This window comes from Motacilla alba, chromosome 1, assembly GCF_015832195.1.
Source record: "Motacilla alba alba isolate MOTALB_02 chromosome 1, Motacilla_alba_V1.0_pri, whole genome shotgun sequence".
In the NCBI taxonomy this organism is placed as follows: Eukaryota; Metazoa; Chordata; class Aves; order Passeriformes; family Motacillidae; genus Motacilla; species Motacilla alba.
Genome location: NC_052016.1, coordinates 111110087 through 111131961, shown reverse-complemented (window position 1 = coordinate 111131961; position 21875 = coordinate 111110087). Strand labels below are relative to the sequence as shown.

General features: G+C 47.3%; 1 protein-coding gene across 3 annotated transcripts; it reads right to left on the bottom strand.

Annotated features, from left to right (window-relative positions):
• Positions 1 to 13246: 13246 nt before the first annotated feature.
• Positions 13247 to 15995, bottom strand: SAT1 (spermidine/spermine N1-acetyltransferase 1). 3 transcript variants are annotated; one of them, XR_005258346.1, is made up of 7 exons: positions 15731 to 15995; positions 15550 to 15601; positions 15382 to 15465; positions 14968 to 15075; positions 14110 to 14211; positions 13977 to 14017; positions 13247 to 13758 (listed from the first exon to the last, which is right to left on the bottom strand). XR_005258346.1 is itself a non-coding variant. In XM_038148710.1 (6 exons), exons 1-6 carry the CDS (start codon positions 15794 to 15796, stop codon positions 13588 to 13590), a joined length of 516 nt encoding a protein of 171 aa, XP_038004638.1. In that variant the 5' UTR covers positions 15797 to 15993; the 3' UTR covers positions 13247 to 13587. The 3 variants fall into 3 exon arrangements, 2 of the variants coding, with proteins under 2 accessions (XP_038004638.1, XP_038004630.1); XM_038148710.1 differs by lacking the exon at positions 14968 to 15075 and having other exon boundaries at positions 15731 to 15993; XM_038148702.1 differs by lacking the exon at positions 14968 to 15075 and having other exon boundaries at positions 15382 to 15601; positions 15731 to 15994.
• Positions 15996 to 21875: the final 5880 nt, after the last annotated feature.

Genomic DNA, 21875 nt, shown 5'->3' with positions numbered 1-21875 from the left:
GGAAAAAAAAAAAAAAAAGAGAGAGAGAGAGAGAGAGAGAAAAAAAAGAGTTTTGTAGTTTTGTAATTCAGCGCAGCGCGCATTGAAGTCATCTTTGCATTTACTGAGGAGCCGCGCCAGGGGGGTTTTGGTCTTCTGTCTAAAAGGCATCGTTTCCAAACTGCCTACACTAAACCGGGCTGGTGAAAGCAGCAAAGCCAGCCCAAAGGATTATGTTTACTGTCGTGTGCCAGGCTTGACACATTTTTCATATCCTGCCAGAGACGAGGAATGGCACCGGGAGCTGCGCTGAGTCAGGCTGGGCCCGGCGCGGGCTCGGCACAGCGCCTCGCCCCGAGCTCGGGGAAGGCGCTGCGGAGAACTCGGCTCCGCCGCGAGCCAAGGACTCGCTCTCCTGCCCGCGGTTCACCGGGAGGTCAGCGAGGCACGGTCTGCTGTGTTTATCTCTCCTGTACTCGCCGCCGGGTTCATCTGACAATGAAAGGGATGAGCTGTTACTGGCTGAAAGAAGAAAGAAATGTGCGCTACTCGCCTCTCTCTGTCCCTGCCAAGAGGGAGCCCGAGCCAATTCGTACACAATATTGGAGTCTTCTGCCATTTAGCAGCTTTTGCACAGCATCCAACTGTACAAGGACACGTCCCTGGGGTCAAACAAACTTTGGCTGTACTTCTCCCTTGATGAAGTAAGATCAGTATGATCTCTCCCTGTTCAAGAGAGCAAAATACACAGATGCTAAAATCAGCAACTGCGTTTTGACCAAGAAGAAGACAGTAAAGGGGAAGGAGGCTTAGCTTGTGGAAAAAAGAGGTAACATAAATGTGAGTGCATCCTCTTTTACTACCACAACCCTTCTTGAACTCATAAAAAGGCCAGATATTCACCAGTCGCTTTTTAGCATTACTGCTTTTGCAGTATTGTCCTATTTGCAGGTGAGGTTAGCCTGCTAAGGGGAGTCTCTTGTTTGAGGAATGTTAGAGGAGCAGTGGTATAAAAGCACTCTCTGCCCTGGGCTAACCAGCCCAGGGTGACTCACATCTAAAAGTAACAGAACTATGGGAGGAAAAAACCCAAATGATTTTAGGCTCTCGGTGGGTGAGGTAAAGTGCAACACAGATGTGCAGGTAGAACTCCTCATACCTCAGGCCACAAGTCTCTGAACTAAGATTGTGATGTGCTGTGATCAAAGCCTGATTTTTGTCCTGGAAGGCTACTATCATGAGTAAACCCATAGCCACCACTTGTAAGTAAACTGCAACAAATAAAATCACAACCACAAAAGTGGTGTGAGGCGGTAATTTCAATCAGTAGTCCTGTGGGACTTCCTGTATGTTTGCATTTTCCTTGTGGAGCGAAATGCACAAGAGGAGCGGTTTTATTTGCATGAGAGTTCTCCTCTCTGCCTGCAGCTGAAAGGCTGCTCTGCCTGCAGGAAGGCTGAGGAGCATTGCGAGACCCAGCTGGTTCACCTGACTGCTCCAGATGGATGCTCCTGGAGAACAGGAGAGTTCTGCTACATCCTTCCTGGCTGGAAATGTGGGACACTTTCTGATCCATGCAGGGTCTCAGTGGCAGGGTTCCTGGGCAGAAGATTCTCTAATGTTTTCATACTCGATTGTTGCCTCAATTCTCTGCAACAGCTGGTTTTCTCTCAGCTTCTTTGTCTTGCTGTGTTTGTGATCCCTCTTTCCGGTAGACTTTCCTGCTTTGCCCAAAGCACTTCCCTGGCCTAGAGGTCCTGCTGAGGTCTTCTTTACATTTCCTCTCTCACCTCAGTAATTTTCTTGAGGAATTCTGGCACCTCATCATCCCCACTTTCAGGTTTCTCATATACAGATGCTCAGGCTTCTCATATATGATTATCACTTTCAGCTTTTATCACTTTGGAATTTTGGAACAGTGTTTCCTTAAAAGCTGGTCAATTAATATTTTGAGAGCTGGAAAACAATAGGCTCACTCTTTTAAAAAATGAAATTTATTTTAAACATCAAGGTTGTGAGCCAGGTTAACTTTTAGTGATGATGGCTGTGCTGACCCCGTGGCCACATCTGACCCAGTGCAGGGAACCACAGCTCTGCAGCAGCATGTCTGGAGCACTCCTGGTGCTCCTGGAGCCCTTATTCCCACACATATGGTGTGTAGGGCCATGGGTGATGTCCCACACCACCCAGTGCTGGCACAGGTGCCTGCAGGTTGTCTCCTCACTCTGGCACAGTGCAGCCTGTCCCCCCTTGTGGATCTCCCTAAAATCCTGGAGACAGCAGCTTTGCAGCACTTCTGGTGCCCTGCACCCTGAAAGGGTGTTGGTGTGCCTTGCACAACAGGGACCTATTCAAGGTTGTGAGTGTTTATTTATTGAGAGGGTGACATGGTGTTTGTTTTTCTAACATTCAGCTTCCTGCTCACGTGAAGGCAGCTACAGGAGACAGCTGTCCTGGCTGGGGGAACATTGTGGTACCCTTGGCCAGGTGAGCTCCTCAAACCTGACCTTCCCTCCACAGTGAGTGCAGGATGGGGACAAGAAAAAAAAAGAAAAGAAACATCAAAACAAGAGTGAGCAAACGTGCGCTATGGTTTGAAAAGGGCACAGTGAAAACCTACAGTGGATTTTTTCATGCATGCTCTCCATTGCTGATTTTCCCCCGCACTAGTAAGGATTGGTTTCTTACCAATCCCTTTCCCCTTTTTCCCCTTTCCTACTCCCAGCTCAGCAGTACAGTTGGAGGGGGTCACTCACTTCTCCCTGGGTTAAAGCTTAAGGGACATTTCTGTGGGGGACTTGCAGCTGTGTAAGAGGAAAACCTGTTTCTCCAGGATGCACAAAGCTGGAGGAGGGAAGACACCCAGGAGCACAGCCCTCCAAGCCCTGATTTCACTCAAGGTGCTACAGTAACACCAAAGTCTTGTTATTGTATTTCATAATGAGTTTTGTTTTGACTGCTATGGGTGATATGTTCTTTAAACATTTTGATGTTTAAACATTTAAACTTCAGGAAAAGGAAATTAATTTGAGATTTTAAATAAATTTCATAGAGAGCAACTAACTTGTAGCAAGGCAATCAAAAGGGGTCCTTGCTTCTGGGATGGAGATTTAGGCACTGATTTATTCACTTGATCTATTTCATTTGTCCTAAAAAAAAGGAAGGAAGGAGACAAGCAAAATCATGTTTATAAGAAAGAAGTTACTGGGGCCTTTCCAAGCATGCTTGTGCCATTACAGTGCCCTAATTCTCTTTACAGATTAACAAGCCTGAGCCATTGTTAACTTACTGAAAACATAAGTAGACACAACCAATATGTCATATGATAATCCCAGTGCACTGATGGTTTTGGATTAATAAATATTGTTAAACACTTTGCTGGAGAAGTGCACCAAATATTTCTCCTGCACATTCTTGAAGGTTACCTTTGATCAGGCTCAGCAAAGGTGAGGGTTTCCTGCCAAGCACCAAGTTCCCTGGGCACTGTTTACCTTCAGATGAGACAGTGGGATGAGGGGTTGTCACAGGGCAGGGAAGGACAGATAAAACTGTTGCAGAGCCTCTGACTAAAAAGAAACTGGCAGGTGTTGGGTGCCCGGAATTTTCAGGGCTCGTTTGCAGGGGGTGTTGCCAGCAGTGCTGGCGTGAGCTCACAGGGTCAGGCTGCACCGAGCCATCTTGGAAGGACACGGCCCAGGGGGGCTGGCCTCAAGATGATGCTGAGCCCCCCACCCACACATCAGGTGACACGGGCAGCTCAGAGCACCACAGGAGCTCCTGCCTTTTTCACAGAATAAAAGGCATGGGAAAAAGCCCAAATGGCACCCAGCCACTGCCCTCCAGGAAAAGAGAGGAGACGGGCTCATTGCACTGGAGACGTGGCTCAGCCATTAGCCAGCCCCACCACAGGACTCTGCGGGATGTGGGCTCTCCTGCCATGCCAAACCCCCTGGAACACCTCCAGGGAGGCAGGTACCAGCCAGTCCTTGCTGTGTCCCTGCTGGGACACAGTCAGGGACACATTGGGGTTCCCAGGGGAGTATGTCTTTTTTGTCTGGACGAAGGACACAAAACATGGCACTTGGCTGCAATGGGCAGCAATTTCCAAAACAATTTTCTTATTGGTGGTTGTAACAGTCTCCTGTTTAATTATCTAGTAATACAGTTGTCTCAAGAATAAAACAGTAAATTATTTTTTATAAAATGCAGTGTTTGGTGTCTTTAACACACTTTTTGTTGACTTCCTTGTGATACAGAACAGAATAGAATTATTCCAGTTGAAAGGACCTACAAAGAAGATCTAGTCCAACAGCCTGATCACTTCAGGGTGATCAAAAGTCAAAGCAGATTGTTAAGGGAATTGTCCAAATGAAGCTGGTTCCAGTGCTTGATCACGCTCCTGCCAAAGAGGTTCCTAACGTCCAGTCTAAACTTCCCCTGATGATGCAGCTTTGAACCATTCCCACACATCCCATCACCGGATCACAGGGAGAAGGGATCATCACCTCCCTCCCCCTCACGCCCCCAAAGCTGTAGAGAGCAATGAGATTGCCCCTCAGCCTCCCTTTACCCAAACATTGAACAGAACTGGCCCTAGACCCGAGCCCTGAGGAGCACCACTGGTGACCAACTACATGTAGCCCCACTCACTACTCCCCTCTGAGCCCTACCCTTCAGCCAGATTTCACCCAGCCCACTGTAATCCCTCTTATCCCACAGCTGGACATGAGCATTATAAGTTCACTGCTACACCCTTAAAGGAAACTGCTCAAGAAACTTATCATGGTCAGGTGCAACTCGTGTACTATTTATACACATTATCACTCAGGTACTAACTGTATTTGCTGTGAATGAAGTCACACTCCACTCGATGTCTGTGGGAAAAGTCTTTTAACTATGGCTTTAACGGGGCAGAACAAGAGGAACTCACATACGTGCGCTCACTCACACGTGATGTGAGTCACACATAACTCTGAGACTGTGTGACGAAATAAACTACTCTGAAAAAAAGGGGATTCAGTTAATGGTGGCAGCTCTGCTGGATGCCCATGGAGGCTGTCCTCAGGTGTCACAGGGAAGGCTGACTTGAAGTCAGCCCTGGACATCCTGGCTGTACTTGTCTGGCCTGGGGTGGTGGCTGAGTTTGCAGTGTTTTGGTAAAAGAGACTCCTTGGAACAAATACTGACGTTTCATGGCAGCTGCATTGCAGAAAGCTGGTTTTGGGAAGACTTGCTGCTTCACTGCAGGGTGCTGTATTTCTTCACTTACAAAACTCAGTGTATGTTTTACCCATGTAAGACAGGCAGCCAAGTGTGCTGCTGTCCACACACACTCTTGGCCTTCACGTTCCAGTCCAAAAGCCTCTTCAGAAAAGGCACTTCCCTGTCTGAAGGAGAAGTTTGAACTTCCTTTCTCTGTGATGCAGAGTAGCTGCTGAGAGGGCCCAGCAGCAGAGCAGACCCACTGCCAGCCCTGCTCTGCCCTTGGCATGCCCAAAGGCCTGGGGAAGGACAAACCCACGCTTGTCCCCACGTCTGCCTGTGTTTGCCTCGGCAAGTTTCTCCTCCATCGTGCTCCCACCATGTGGCCACTGAGGCCACAGCTGTGACTCTGGCTGTGGTGTCCCAGCAGGCACTGAATCCTGACTGCCCCAGCTCAGCTGTGTTGCAGAGAAGCAGCCTCAGACAAAGCCAGGCTCTCCTCAATCAGTTTGCCATGTCATGAGACTGCTGGGGCTCAGCTTTCCTGGAAAAGGGTGCAGTCTTGGCATTGGCTGGCATGGTGAGCACCCATGTGTGTGTGTTGGCAGGTGCTGAGCCTGCAGGTGTCCCCCACGCTGCAGCCAGGCAGGTTTTGCTGGCTGCAGTCTCACCAGAAACAATGCTAGCAGGATTTGACACTTGGAGCTGTCTGTGGTTGTTTGCCCAGGCATCTCCTGTGGAGTGCTCAGTGCAACCTTCAGTGCAGAGCAAGCGCTTGGGCACCAAGGGGTTGGGAACGGCTCAGGGACACCTCCATGCCCCTCTGTTCCGTGCCAGCTCCCACAGAAACTCTTCAGAAACATCCTGCAGCACCTGTGATGAGCTTGGTGCTATTTAGAGCTGTGTAAGGCCATGTGTAAGGTCACCATGGTTGAGCTTGGAAAAGATAATGAAAGAGAAGGACCAGCTGCAAGTGCCACTGTCCCCATGGTGCATGGTGCAGGCTGTCCCCTGCATGTGCAGGGCAGCCCAGCCAGCTGAGGGGCTGTGTCTGCACTCTGGCAAGGGGTGAAGGCTGACCCAGCACAGCCAACAGCATGCTGGTGCTTCTAAACCTTTTATTGCAAGCTGCAAGAGCCTGAGGTGCATTTATATTTTATTTCTATTTTTTACTTCTGTAAACAGGGGCACGTGATGCTTTATAACTTAAAATACCATCACTGCTTGGCCCCAAAAGGCTCAACAGTTTCTTTAAGAACAAACAGGAGATAATGTCACATCCTCCTCTACACCTCTACTTGCTTTTAGACTGTGTAAAAGGACCTTTAATGTTTGCAGTCCTGTGCATATTGCAGAAAATACCCCAGCTGAGAAACCAGATATAAGCCTGTGTAAGGGAAGCCCCAGCTGCCCCAAACTGCTGGAGAGGCACATGGCTATTGGTGTCTAGAAGCAAACCTGGCCCTGCCTGGGAGTGAAGCAGTGGAGCAGTGAGTATGTTGAGCTGTGGGGGTGAAAAGTGCTTTGGCTTTTAACAGCAGAAAATGGCTTGTTGACACCAAGCCCAAATGGCAAGTAAAGGAGCTCTGGGCTTCTGAGTCCCTGCAGGACTCCTGTAATCAAATTTCAAATTGTGGTGATGGCAAACCCAGCATGCAAATACAGAATAATTTTATTACTTTGTGCTGAGAAAGTCATCAACTCATGCCTATAAATCCTGAGTATTTGCTTACGTAATTTATTTTTGTTTTCCTTTGGGATTCTTTAGCCTTGTCCTGACTTCACAGTCACTTGGACCAGCTGTACTTTGTAATGCAGTGGACTTTGGCTTATCACCCTTTTTACAGTCTGGCAGCTTTACAGCTTTCAGAGATATGTAGTTACATAAAATGGGTGTGCTTTCTTGCCTAGCTAAAGCATAGCCACTATCCCTCAAAATCTCAGCTAGTTTTGGTTTTGTTTAAAACTGGATTAATAAGGTGTTATTTCTTTGATCCCAGCACTTGTTGCTGCCTCCATCTGCCAGTTCTGCCTGTTGCTCTTCAGCAACAAATAAGTCCTGCTCCTACTCCACCAAATCCAAAATTAGTACTTGCTAATCCATTAAGTTAAGGGTAATAACATCAGTGGGATGTAAAAATAATCAAGAAATTATTAATGTATCCCAACAATATGCCTCTGAGACTTCTGATTTTCTGGTATAAGTCTTACAGTTTGTTCTGATTACATTATCTGGAAAGAAAAAAGCCTAAACTGTTTCCCTTGATGCTGCTTCCTCTGCTGGGTGTGTGACTTCCTGTGGCAGGCTGTGGTCAGCCCCTGCACCTGGCTTCCTTCAGTGCTGCAGATCCCTTCTCCTGCCTCCTTTTTAATTTACATTTTCTGCCCCAGTGGCAAAGCTACCCCTCTGTATGGAGGTCACTCTAGGAGTGGTGAGTGCAGAGTTTGACCCATCTCTCTATGTTAACTCTGAAAAAGGCCCATGTACCTGAAACTGTAACTAAAACACACTGAGGCAGTGGTTGGAAATGTTCTGGTACATTTGTGCTAGGCCGTGGCAGGAAGCTGGCTGGGGGAGAAACCCAAATCCTATCATGTGAACTGATTGCAAAAGGCATGAGACTACAGACCAAAACGACGAGTCTTGTTTCCTCCTGCACAAGGTGTGTGCTGCTGTTTGTGTGTCGGTGACTCAAGTGGGCCAAATCTGGAAGTTCAGGGAGATCACAGAGAGCCCAGACTGGAGTTTGCTCAGCATGAGAGCAATAAGGAAAGTCTGTTCAAAGGTACCTCCACAGTGGTATCTGGGTGTCCAATTATAGTAACCAGCTTTCCAAAGTCTCACCCTGCAGTTTTATCAGTGTGTTTTGGAAATAACACTGCAATATCCAGTTCCTTGGAAACACTGACGGGCTTCCATGTGGAAAGCTACCGTGTCCCTCACGTTTTTTAGTGTGTGGAGGAAAGTTTCTAGTAGGAATTCCAGGGATTCATGTCTCATCCCTGCACAGTGGGTTCCTGGGAGGTGATTCTGAAGATATAAACCTACCTCATCATACTGTACAACAAACTCTCAGGAGAGGATGAGTGCCTGGTTTTGTCTTACCAAAGCATGCTATTTTTAGTCTGTTTCAGTGGCAAAGGGAAATAGTTCAAGAAAACGGAGGTTCCTTTTTCCTTTGAGTAGATGTGACCATCTGGCACCTGCTATATCAACAATCGAAATACACAAAGTTCAGAACAAAATAAACAGAACTATTTACGTGAGAGCAGTTTCTGAACAGGGTGTTTGTTTTCCATCCTCACAAGCAAATTATCCCCTCGGGCTTTTTGTTTCTTGCTTTGGCCTGAAGTAAATAAAGTAAAAAAGTGAAACGAAACCGAAACTGGTTCGAAGATGGAATTTCTTCCCCCTCACTCACTCATTTTCAACTGAGGCGCGTACCTGTGCTTTATTGTGTTACCGAACACACGGTGTTTCTGATGGCAGAAAAAGTCAGAGCTCAGCAGGGCAAGGCCTGAGGATGAGGAGAGGCGCATCTCCCACTGCTGCACGGGTGCTGGGCTCTGCTCCTGCCCCAGAGCCCACATCCCCTCAGCCTCACACCCTCTCCTCACAAGCTCCCCATGGGGACAAGCCTGAGCTCCTGAGGGGTTCTGAAGCCCTCCATCAAGGTCATATTTCCTAAAAAACGGCAGCAAAAAAAGTTAGCCAGGACTTGGTGAGAGAAAGAAGAGTCCTGGGAAGGAATCTTGCATGGATGGTGAAGTCAGAGCCTGCTTCGAGTTTGCAGCAAGATTAAACATTAGCAGCAGGCTCGCTGCTGCTTCACCGCTTGGTTTCAGAGAGCAGCTGAGGCCTTCCTTTAAATTGCAGCCACTTCTCTGACACCTGAGGTAAAAAATTAAGCAATCCTGCCCGGGCACAGCCGAGTCTGCTGCGTGAGGTGAATTATTTAAAGGCGCAGGTTCGGGCCCTCGGCGCTGCTATCCGCCCATTCGTGTGAGGGCCCGGGGCCGAGCTCAGCTTCCGCTCCCCGAGGGACGCGGAGGGAGAGCGCAGGGGAGCGAGCGCTGAGGGGAGCAGGCTCGAGCAAGCCGAAGGAAATAAAGCTTCTGGTGGACCCAAAGAAAGGGAGGCACGACACACACCCTTGGGCTGGCCTCCAGCCCGAGGCAGCGCTGCCTGGCGGGGAATTAGGCCGAGCTTTCCCGAGTACGGAGCTGGTGTTTGCCCCGAGCTGACACCTCGGCTCCCCCGGGCCAGGCGCCAGGACGGCGACTCTCCCAAGACAAAACACCGAGCAGGAACGCAGTAAAGCCCTCATATGCTTTTTCACAGGAAAAGTTTGCATTGGCTTTTTGAGTTACATCGACATCGAAGGCTCTTTACAAGAAGAGGGGAGGGGGAAGGGTTGTTTTTCTCACATATATTTTGTTTGAACTTACGTAGACAAAAAAAAAGCCTCCTTCCACGTCGTCGCCATGGCTACGGCTCGGATCAGTGAGCAGGAGCCTGTGAACAGGGAAAGGCCGAGCGGAGAGGGGGCGGCGAGCCCGGCGCTCCCTCTGCACGGTCCTGACGCATCCTCCGGCCTCAAGTCTGCCCAAGGCCACCCTTCTGTCCCCACCCGATGGGAATGTGGAAACTCTGCCATTGCGAAATGTCCCGCGGGCTGGCTCAGCGTGAGGAGAACTTCCCGGGGCACGAGTTTGAGAGGGAGAACGAGGAGGAGCTGTGCCTCGGCTCCCTGGAGATTTTATCAGCGCTGGTAACACTCGCTCCCTAACTCTTCCCCGGAGGCAGGCTCGCTGCAGCCGGGGAGCAGCGCAGCGCTGGCCGGGCTCACGCCAGCCCTGTGCCTCTGCTGCCATGGGCTCCCGCTGGTGGGACACCAGCGACCAAAGCCAGCTGCTTATGGCTCAGCCCCCACCACAGGCTGGCTCTCCGCTTGGCGGTGTGATTGTGGTCCTGGAACCGAGGAAAGTCACACCAGGTGAGGTTTGTCCAGCACCTAAAGCCACAGAAAACACTCTGCTGTGTGTCTCAATTGTAGTTCCTGAGGCACTTTGGTCCTCCCGTAGCTTGAGGAAAAGTTATTGAGGGAATTTAAAATTGGTCTGTTCTTGACCCATGGCATTACTACATCACCGCTGGAGACTCTTACCAAAACTATGAGGATACTTCTGCTGGTTTTAAAAACCCTGCCTCTTAGTAGGATCTCAGCAAAAGTAATATCTGAAAGGGCGGTCTTGTATTTCCTTTCATGTGTGAATGTTTAAAATTATCCCCACTGGCTAGAAAAGGTCTTCTCATTTAGCACTGCCTCACTTGTTTTCTGTGACTGCCTGAGAATCCATTCCATCAGAATTCATTTAGAAAATGCAATGGTGAGCCACATTGGCAGAAGAGGAACAAGATATGATAAACAATTTTAAATTGATTGAAAATTTGACTAAGCTGCTTACTTTTCTAATTATGATGCCTAATTAGTTAGCTTGTTCCATTCAGTCATGCAGCTTTGATAGCTTTATTGTGCTCCAGAAGTCTGGGGCCTGAGATTTAAGCAGGCCTGCCCTAGATATCTAATGAACTGTTAATTTCAAAATAAAACCACTCTTAAACTACTCTACTAGCAATCACCTTCTGGTCTGATAAATGGAGCCAGAAGCACAAGCTTAAAATAACTTCTAAACAGATTGCACTAGGATTGAGATGCAGTAAGTATGAGATGCAGGAGCTGAGATGAGGTTAATGTAGCTCACAGAGTAACCAGTGAAGTTACTACATCTTCACCAAGGAGAAGATAAAACACCCTGATGCTCAGTGAGAACTGCTAGAGACCATCTCCTCATTCCCATTCTGCCTCCATCACCAGCTCTTGGGCTGGTTCCTTGGCTGTGCTTGTTCTCGCTTCTTTTGGCCTACTGAATTCCAGAAGAGAACAGGCTCAGCAAGGGTGGGGAGGTTTGTAGCCTGGCATTTAATCTTCAGCCAAGTGAGAAACACAGATTTCCACTCCCTTTGGGCAGGAGAGGGATTGAGCTTCAGGCTGCTGTGTGTGGTGTGAAGGCTGCCACAGCTGGTGAGGTCCTGCACAGACTGGGGCAGTCCTGGAAAGGGATGTTTCTTACAGAACTTGACCTGCTCAATCAAGGTAGTTTTTGTGACAGATTCCATTCTCAGTCCAGCTGGAGTTAGTCCAGATAAGCACTGGAACCATATCACAGAACCATGGAATGGTTTGGGTTGGAAGGGAGCTCACAGGCCATCTCCTTCCGAGCTCCTCCACGGTCAGGGATGTAATGCACTAGACCAGGTTGCTCAAAGCCAGTCGGGCCTTGAATGCTTCCAGGGATGAGACATCCACAACTCTGGGCAACCCATTCCAATGCCTCACCACCCTCACAGTAAAAATTTCTTCTTACTACCTAGTCTAAACCTGTCCTCCTACAGCTTAAAGCCCTCTTGCCCCGGTGAAAAGTCCCTCTCTAGCTTTCCCCTTTAGGTACTGGAAAGCTGCTGGGTCTCCCTGGAGCCTTCCCTTCTCCAGGCTGAGCAGCTCCAACTCTTTCAGTCTGTGTTCATGGGAGAGGTGCTCCAGCCCTCTGATCATCTTCACGGCCTCCTCTGGATTCACTCCAGCAAGTCCACATCCTTCTGATGTTGGGGACCCCAGGGCTGGATGCTGCACTCTGGGTGGGTCTCACCAGAGTGGAGCAGAGCCCCCTCCCTTGACCAGCTGCCTCCAGGGCTTTGGATGCAGCCCAGGACATGGGCTTCATTGGTTTTCTGGGCTGCAAGTGCACATTGCCAAGACAATGTTGAGCTTCTTGTCCACCAATGCCCCCAAGGAAGAGCTACCTTCTGCTCTCCTCCAAGAGCTCCTGTATTTTTTATTAGTGTTCTCACTCTTGAAGCAACAGCTGACAGCCAAACCTCACCCCTGGGCAGAGCTGGCACACTGCTGACTACACATCAGCTAAAAACAAAAACAAAACAGAAAATAAGAACAGTTTCATGCACAGCTCTCTGTCGGCTCTGGGCAGAGTGATACCTTATTCTTACAATTAGTTCAGCATTTCCCATGGCTGAAGCAGTCACTGCCCACTAGTCTCTAGGATGAGGAAACATCTTCCACGTGACACATGATTTATGCAGTGACCAACAGGTTTAAAACCTTGTTTTATTTAAACCACTTTATGTTACAAGGCAGCTAAGTCTCTTCCCTCCTTTGAAGCGAAAGCAACGCTGGCCAAAAAAAGCCTTTTATTGCAGGGTTACCAGAGAGCAAGAGGAGAGCAGCACGAAGTTGCCTGCATCCACTTTCACTATCAGCTTAGGAGAAGTGCAAACACAGTACTGCAAAGTTGTTAATTTCAGAGACATCTAAAAAACTGAGGAGCAGCATTGTTTGCACCTGCTACGGTACAAAGGCTAAAAAACAGAGGGCTGGTTTCCTACTGCTTAACACAGCACTTACAGTTCAGCACAGCCACTGAGGCTCAGCAGAAATGCTGAACCTGATCTGAAGTCATGATCAGAAACACATTCCATGTGAAGCATCTGAGTTTGGTGGTTTAGGAATCACATAATTTAGCTTTTGGTGGGGTTTGTAAATATACTTTCATTTCACATGACCAGTCAGAATCAATTTTTTGTAACTCAGGCCTTGAAACCACACCAGGATGGATCTTCCCCTTCAAGGCTATGCCCTTCCAGCTGAGGTGCTCTGCAGGCAAGTGGAAGGCCCAAGCTCTGGACTTTCTGGAGCAGCTGTCCAGAGAGCAGCAACCTAATTTAGGGACTCCAGCTGTACCTAAAAATGTATGTCACAAGGCAGGATGCCTTGCACCACCAGGGGTTGATCTCAAACCCTTTCAAAGTCAGGTGCTCAGAACCTTGCCACCAGATCCCACAGGCTCACAAGTGCACTTTTATCCCCCTGGGACCATGGGAAATCATTTAACTTGTGAGAAGGCTGACACCAATCCAGTCTTTTATTAATATGCATGTTATTTGATGGAAAACTTTATGTGAGAATTGAAGTCAAAACTACTGCCATGAAGTGAAAACACTATTTTATTTTTATAAAAGGCAATAATTAAAACAAACCCTACCAGTGTGTACATTGTACACATTTGAATGACACTTACAAGAATGAAGTCTCCATATACAGGGATTACAAGCCCACACTGGTAAAGGATGCACACGAGCACATACTGAACTTCACAGCTGCCTCAGCTCCAGAGCACAGTACCATTACTCTATAACCACACCTGCACTGTCATTATTAGCATCCACACTACTTTATTCCACTACAAACTGTACATACACAGAAAGCAAGAAGTTTATTCAGAGAGCAGATATACTCGCAGAAAACACGTATTTGCTGGAATAATCTCTCACTCTTCTGCTGCCATCTTCAAGAGATACTTCTTGTCAATCTTGAAGAGCCTCCAGCCCTCCTCGGTGGACAGATCTGAGGCGCCCCTTCTCTTGTAGAACCTGATGGAGGGTTCGTTCCACTCCGCGACAAGGAAGTGCATGCTGCTGCAGCGGCACTTCACAGCCACCTGCAAAGCCAATGCCACACGGTCACAGCGCCTGGGGACAGCCCCGGTGACAAGCAGCCAGATTACTCAGCAACTGCACACCACCACAAGTCATAGAGTTCATTCCAGCAGCCACTGCAGCACTTCTCACAGTTTACCAGACTCCAGGCAATGTTTTAAGCTGTCTAGAGTCCTGCCACCTCCTTTAATTCTTGTTTAGACTTAGCACTTAGACATACCTGACTCAAGTTCTTCAGAATTTCTGACCCAATACCAAGTCCTAAAAAAAAAAAAACCAAAAAACAAGAAGCTTAAGTTTTAAATCTACAGAAGCCCTGTGGGTAGTAACTCATCTAATTCTGCAATTGGTACCTCTGTACTCAGCCATCACATAAAAATCTTCAAGGTACAGCAGTTTTCCAATCCACGGATCGTAGGTGAAGTAATACATGGCAAAACCCACAATGCATGTTTCTGAAACAAAGGGTGTAACTTCAGCTAGTCAGAATTTACAAGGTAAAAATACTAAAGTTTTACATGCATGTTTAAACACACAGATTCTCTGAGACATGCAGACATATGACACTAGGTTACAATTAAAAATGAAGTTTGCAAATAAGCACACAATTGAAAACACGAGTTCTGACAAATTGTATCAGCCTAATAAAAAAAGGACTGCTCTGTTCATACCCTGAAATCCTCAAAAGCACTGTCATAGTAAGTGCAAACATGGCCTTGTTCTACAAAATAATGCACACCCTACTGATTCACTTCCAGTCTGGAAGACAAGTAAGTACTTTACACAGCAGATCACAATCCAGATGACTGCCCCAGCTCTGCTTCCTTAGGAATAATCTGTCAAACCCTGATCTTTCCATGTATATTCCTGAGTAACTACTGTGCCAGAAGGCCTATTTACAGGCCACCTTTACAGCAGCACTTCAAACACTTCCACTTATGCTTCCACTGAGCATCACACTGTTTTCTTTACTTTCAGCATCAGGAAGTCAAGATAAGTAAAGCTGCAGCTTCAAGTAACTCTGTGGCTCAAGTGAGAAGAGAAACCAACTCTTCCAACAACAGCTCACTCCAACATAAACCCTGAGTATTTTAACTCCATCTGCCATAACACTCTGCACATACTGTAAGAGAAGCGTGCAAACAGGTTTCTGCCATCTACTGTGTCTTTGGTAAAGGTTTGGGAATAGCACTTGTCCCTGTAGGCCTTACCTCATATTATGATCATCTACTTTATTGTGTAACGGATCTTTTAGTTACCTCCCCGCCCATCCATGTACACAGAAGGGCCATGTACATGGCGAAGCTAGAGACTGTAACCTGAAGATTGGGGACAAATTAAAGAAAAAAATGTGATTCAACAGAATTACATAAAGGTAAGTCAGGGTCAAACAAGAAAAGCCATTTAATAATTGGAGTCAAGCACATTATGTTATACCTGATCTCCCATGCTTCCAGGATTAGCAACCACTTCAGCAGAGTACCACTACACATTATTGAATTTTACCAGTTAACCTAGTTCTCCTACCCCAGTCCACTGGTGGAACCTCATCTACAATCATTAATATTAAGCAAATGATGCTTCTGTGTATCTAGCGTCCAAAAATAAGTATCAGGAAGTCTCACCTTCAGACGACCACTGGTCTTTTGGCACTTCTGCAACCAGACAGTGGTAGAAAGGGTGCTCGCCAAAACCATCCTCAAGCAGCTCTAGAAAAGCAGAATACACACGCACCTGAGCCACAGGCGCTGTCACTCGGCAGCCAACCGAGTGAGCTCTTGCACCCTCCCTACCTTTCTCAGTTAGCACCACCTGGTCCTCCATGGCCTCGTATTTCGCCAATTCCTGGAAGAGAAGGAGGATGTGAGCGGCCTCTCCCCGCCCCCCCTCCCTTGCGCAACAGCTTGTTTTGCTCCGGCGCCGGGCAGCGCTGCCCCCCCGCCCCGCCGGCGCCGCCCCGCATCCCGCCCGCACCTTGATCAGTCGCAGCAGGTCGGGACAGTCCTCGGGACGCGCGGCGCGGATGCTGAACGAGGCCATTTTCGGCGACGCTTCCCCCTGCGGCCCCCTCGGCTGACGAGTCCCCGGTGTGTGAACAGGAGGAGCAGCTGTTTCTTCATTCGTGTCCCGGGCGCGGCGGCCACCTGCGGTCAGTCAGGCTGCGAGCATGTCCCGGCGGCGTTCGGCTGCTGGCGGTCCCGGTGCGCTTCCGCTGCTTCCCCGGCTCGGAGAGTGCGACAGCGGCCCTCGGCCGCCCCATTTAAAGACATCCTCGCCCCGCCTTCCCCGCCACCAGCCAATAGAAGCGCCCGCGGTGCTCGCCTTCAGCCAATGGCCGCGCCCCTCTCCGGAATGCTGCCCGGGCCTGCCAGCAACAGCTGCGGCCGTCTCGTGACTGGCCCTGCCCCCCTCCGCGCGAGGCGCCCCCTGGCGGGGCTGGGCGGCGCTGCAGGGCGAGACCCCGGCGGCTCTCCCCGGGCGGCGGGACCGGCCCTCAGGGACCCCGCGCCGCCGGCCCTGCTGCTCCCGGCACCGCCGGCCCTGCTGCTCCCGGCACCGGCTGCCGAGGCACCCCGAGAACCGAGCCCGACAATGCCCTCATCTCGGCTCTCCCTGCGCGGCGCCGTGTTTGGGGCCGTGGCGCCGCGCTGGCCGCAGAGCGCGGGGCGGCGATGGGGGCAGTTCGTGCACCGCTGTGGGCAGAGAGAGAAAAAAGCCTCGCAGAGAGAGAAAAAAGCCTCGGTGTTTGCGGGAAACGCGGAGCAGGGATCCGCATCCAGCCCGGGGCGCGGGGGAGCGTGTCTAGCACCCGGGTACGGCCCCGGGCAGGAGCGCCCTTACGGAGAAAGGTTCAAACCACTGAAGTTTAACCTTGGGCCTGGGATGTTTCCCAGGCTGGCACACACACCGTCACTCCTCTGACTGGAGGGGAAGGGGTTGTGCTGGGAGAAGCACGGGGGAGTGGGTTTAAACAGGGGGATCTGCCAGTAGCCTGCCGTAAGGGAAGCTCCGACGCCATCCCGATGGAGGCGTGGATGTCACTGAGGAGAGAGGTGGGCGTGATGAGGAAAATTCCATCTGAATAGACTCAACAACATGACTTTGGAGTATGAAAGGATGGAGGAATTATTCTCAGCCCTGTGCTTCCTCTGGATAATACCTAGAGATACTGCCGTATGCTGAGGAATGAGCTGGATCACGACCTCAGTGACCGTGTGGTCCACAGACCTACAGCCGGGCCACCCAGAAAAGTGCAACTCTTTGCCATATATGTGGTTTTCTTTTCACCCTCTTCTATTAGCTGTGCCACTGTCATGTACAATCTTAGATATTGTAAAGGAGCTCTTTATCTTTCATTTAGCTTAATTTGACTTGTTTGAAGAGTGGTTTGGGATATGGAACGACACTAAGTCATTCTGCTGACTCTCATAACACACCCCCATTTTTTCATGTATCCATCCAAGCTACAAGGTTGGCCTTCACTTAGACAGAGGGACTAGCACAGAACATGATACTGCAAGAGGATTGTATAAAGAAGTGTGTATAAAGTGTGTGTTCGGGTGGCTGGTGTTAGCACACAGTGGAAAGTGCCTGAAGGCCTGGGAGAGTAATTTAGGATTTATGCAAACATCCTAACTGACTCACTTTACTCTCTACTGGAGCAAGAACAGAGATGCCCAAAGAACAGAAGCGTTTCCATATCACTAAGCAATTGCCAGTGGCTAGTAGTGGAGAAATTAAAATTTATTTAATGGATTGTGAGTCTGGAAATCCCTCAGGACAGGGTGTTTAGTAGGGAGACTGAATCTGAATAAACTACCAAAGAACAGACTCAGCTTAACAACATACCTTTAATGAATACAGATATTTTCATTCCCTAGAAATGATTAGACTGGGATCCGAAATGGGAAATACTGTCTCTGTGAGAGACAACAGCCTTTGTGTTGTCTCAACTCTCTTTGTTTTGCATTTCACAATGAGGAAGTCACACTATCAGGAAACCTACTGCTGTGTCAGAACACAAAGTGCCTGGTTTCTTTCTTCTCAAGTCAGAAAAGTCACATGATTTAGAAGTTGAAGTCTCAGCAAAAAAAGACCAAACATTTTCTCCCTTGACTGTTTTTGAAAGTCCTGCTTTAGTTTACTCAGAAATATGCTGATATTGTGCTGCTCAAGGTAATACAGTTCATTTGATTTAGCTTTCAAATTCACAAGGCAGAAGGAAAAAATATTTAAAAAATTTCATGGTATGTCAAAAAGTTTTATTAAATAATAGAAAATGCATAGAATTTAGTAAAAAAAAAGAAAATTAAAAATAGCTAATTAAGAAATCTAAATCTCATAGACTATAGTAAAATTACTTAGATATGTATTATTAAGGGCATTTTTCCACAATAAGCAAGTTTAATAAGAATGGTAAGAATATTTTACAAAAAGGCTCCAAAAGAACTCAGTTTGTGAATTACTCAGACTGACTGGGCATGTGTTTTACAGCTTCTTCCTTTTGTTTCTGGTCTGTTTGTCTTTGAGCAAGTTTCATGTCATCTTGACATAGCTGAGGCCAATGATGAAATCTTTAATGACCTGCATAGGGCTTGGATTTTATCCCTCAGTGATCACAGCCTGTTGATCTGCCCTTCTCTCCAAGGAATGAGTAGCGGCAAGTCTCCTGAAAAGGATCAACATTTTTTTTAAAATTGTGCAAATATGTGTGCTAGCAGGTGGCTAGCAAACGTGTTTATGGTAAACCAATGTTGAAATAATCTGTTATAATGAAATATGCACTGAAGTCTGGATTAGCTCTTGGGTACCAGCCAGCAGCTTCTTCCATGCAGAACCTGCTGACTGTGAATCCATCTGCATTTCCAAGAGGGTTGGACTTTGGTGTTTGAGATGATAAAATGGCTAGAACTATCTAAAATGTGCATAATTCCTATTATTCTTACTGTACCTTGTCCCTAAATATTACGCATAAGAGAAACAGAAAAATTTGTGCAAAATAGCAAGTGGCACTTTCTTTTTTAGCCTGCAACAGGAACTGTTATAAACAGCTGTTAATAAAAGCACGTGGAGCGTTCTGTAGTGACTGAGGCAAGTTTTTCCCACATCCTGCCCAGAGATGGAGGGCTTTTCTAGTCTGAAGATGCAGGAAACAGCCAAGCCAGCTCGCCCAGATCCTTTCACAGCAATTTAACTGAACAGTTTATTCAGAGAGTTATGGGACCCCATCTGCGCTTGTATCAAAAGCATGTTTTTATTTCCATCTAAATTTTCTAATGTTCTCTTTCCTTGGAGGATGGACAGAAAGGCTCCAAGTGAACACCAACTTTCTTTCTTTACTGTTCAACTAATCAAGCTCTCTTCCCCTGTTCTAATTTTTGATTTCCTCCTTCACTAGGTGGCAGAACCCAGGACATCCCTCTGGGTGCCCTGGATGGCCAGAGCCGCTGGCAGGGGGCTCTGAGACCCTGGCATGCAGCCAAAGACACACGTGGGGTTTTGATCTTAGCCCGTGGAGCAAATTACCAACTCTGTATGAAGAATTACAAGCCACACACACAAGTTTAGGTATTGTAGTAGAAGCAGTCACGAAGTGGAAGGAAGGATTTTTGAGTGCTGTACAGGGGGGTTTTAAGCCTTGTACGCAGGGGTCCAAGTTTTGTACATGGGGGTCAGGAGTTTTAAGGTGGAGGGATTTGGGTGTGCCCTGTCCTCCTTCTTTCTCCTTTCCAGCCTCCGTGTCTTTGGTGATGTTGGCACTCACAGATTGGTTTAGAGTAGAAAGTCACCATTCAATATAGATAGTAGGTATTGGGGAAAAGTATAAACATGTAACACGTAATGTGTGATATAGAAGATGGCAGCAGCCCCTGGGAGGGCAGTGTGCCTTTGTCTGAGCTGCTGAACGGGCCACAGCAGCTCAGGAGAAGAATCTTTTAGATAACCAACAATAAACAACCTTGAGACCAGACAACAGAGGACTACTGAGTCTTTCTTTGAAGGCACAGGTTGGAGCAGAGACTTTTCCATCTTTTGGGGTCACCCCAATCCGGGGCTGGAAACCCCACAACTAGGAAGATTCCTTGCATTCCTGTATGAATGCCTCTCTCGTGCCTCAGAGGTTCTCTGTTTGTGATAAATAAGAGGAGAAGGAGAAAAACTCCTTATTCCACATTAAAATATAGTGAGTTAATGATTTTTGATTGTACGAATAATTTTTTCCAAATATTTCAATCCAATTTGTATGTCCTGTCAAATCTCTGGAGCAAAATACAGAAAATGCAATTAATATTCAGTATTGACCTGTAATTTTTCATGATTTTGGACATATAGGATTCTCTTATCGTTTTCAATTGAACGTTTTCTTCCTAATCCTTAGACCTTGTGTTGATATTTATGAGTTCACAGTTGCTTCTGATGTTTTATTTAAGCCACTTAAAATTACAGTTTATCAGCACTAAGCTGTACATAGAAAAAAATATTAATCTCTGTCAGAGTAGTACAAATACTAAATAAATACTGCATGAGCAATGCTCAGAATTCATGGCAAATGCAAAATTAACAGTTTCATGTGACAAAACTACATGAATTTCCATAAGCAGGCAATAAAAGGACCATAATTTTTCTTTATTATCTTTGAAAACATATTTTAGATCATTAGAACCCTATTCCTGTAGGCTAATACATCTTATCTGCAATTTGTAATTATGCAGTTTAATGAATTTGGGATTTGGACATAACTAAGTATCTGCCTGAATCCAAAAATCATATATATCATGTGTGCAAATGATTTGGGGTATAAAAGTTATAGAAATAAAGGTTGGGAAAGAATCCAGCCAGAACTCAGTTTTGGATACAGTAGAAGTATTGTATCTGGATACAGTAGAAGTCCCTTTGGCTCTGATCCTGCAGTGTACTTGAATCAGGGGTAAATATCTCAGGCTTTAAAAAGAAACCTATGCAATCTAAATTTTTCCTTATAACTAAGGGGGGTTTACACAATGAGTTGGTGTTTTTATTATGTATCACAGTCACAGTTTTCGTTGGCACAGTCTCCTGCACTGCCTAGAGGTGATTCTTTTCATGGCACCTTGATTTTTGACCTTTCAGCATGCATGAATACCAGGTTTCCACATTTTTTTTTTCCCACGACCAGATGAGTGAGAAGCTTTGCAACAGCGCCCTCAGCTTTTTCACGGAATCACAGAATGGTTTCAGTTGGAAAGGATTTTAAAGACCATCCAGTTTTCAGGTGTTACCCTTACATGTAATGAATACTCTGGTTAATGTACTTTGTGTTTGCCTATCCTTGTAGCGTTTTATCCGGGGGGTTTTGAGTTGATCTGATGAGCTCTCAACACCCCAACACTACACCCCAGAATAGCTCAGCTTTCATCAGGAGGCATAAAAGGAGCAGGAGGCTGATGTGACAGCGTCAGGAACAAAAAAGGTTTAATAAAGGCAAAATAACAAACTCAAAGCGATCCAGGTGCCCCAGACTTGTGCTCCTGGTAAAGACACCTCACAAAAGTGATTTGGTGTCTTTGTTCTGTCCTTTTCTACTCAATGGCCCAGGCAGGACCTTTTGGCTCATGGCCAATTAGCTGTCCCCAAACTTGAGGTGAAGCCCCAAGGTCCTATCAGTGACTTTTCTACCTGATCACTGGGAGAAGGTTCTGGGCTCTTTCCTTTTTGGGGGACAGAGGAAGGTTCTGTCACTCTGTCCATAGGGGACACATTCCTACATATCCTCATCCAATCTCGCTGGTCATTTGCTAAGTCTTCAGCAAGGTGTGCTTAGCAACTTCATTGCTAACTTGTACCTCCTGTAGACACTGCTTTGCTGGCAAGCTGAAAAGGCCAGTGAGAGCCACAAACATTGTGGCTGGTGTGGAAGCCAAGGGCTGCACCTGGGCACGCGTATATCTATCTATCTATCTATCTATCTATCTATCTATCTATATATATATATATATATATATATATATCCCAGTCCCTGGAGGTGCAGCCACGATTACGGCAACTGCTCTGCTCCTGATGGGCTCTGAGCCAGGGCTGCCCCTCTGCCACACACCCCAGTGCAGGCCCCATGTCATCGCTGATCTAAGTTTCTCCAGCT

What these genes read in the sequence shown, in the direction of transcription:
- SAT1 (XM_038148702.1), bottom strand. Translation starts at nt 15,796, where the DNA reads ATGGCCTCGTTCAGCATCCGCGCCGCGCGTCCCGAGGACTGTCCCGAC. An exon ending in ACCTGCTGCGACTGATCAAG is followed by an intron (nt 15,602 to 15,730) that starts GTGCGGGCGGGA and finishes CTTCTCTTCCAG; the next exon opens with GAATTGGCGAAATACGAGGC. An exon ending in TTCTGAAGAACTTGAGTCAG is followed by an intron (nt 13,759 to 13,976) that starts GTATGTCTAAGT and finishes TTGGCTTTGCAG; the next exon opens with GTGGCTGTGAAGTGCCGCTG.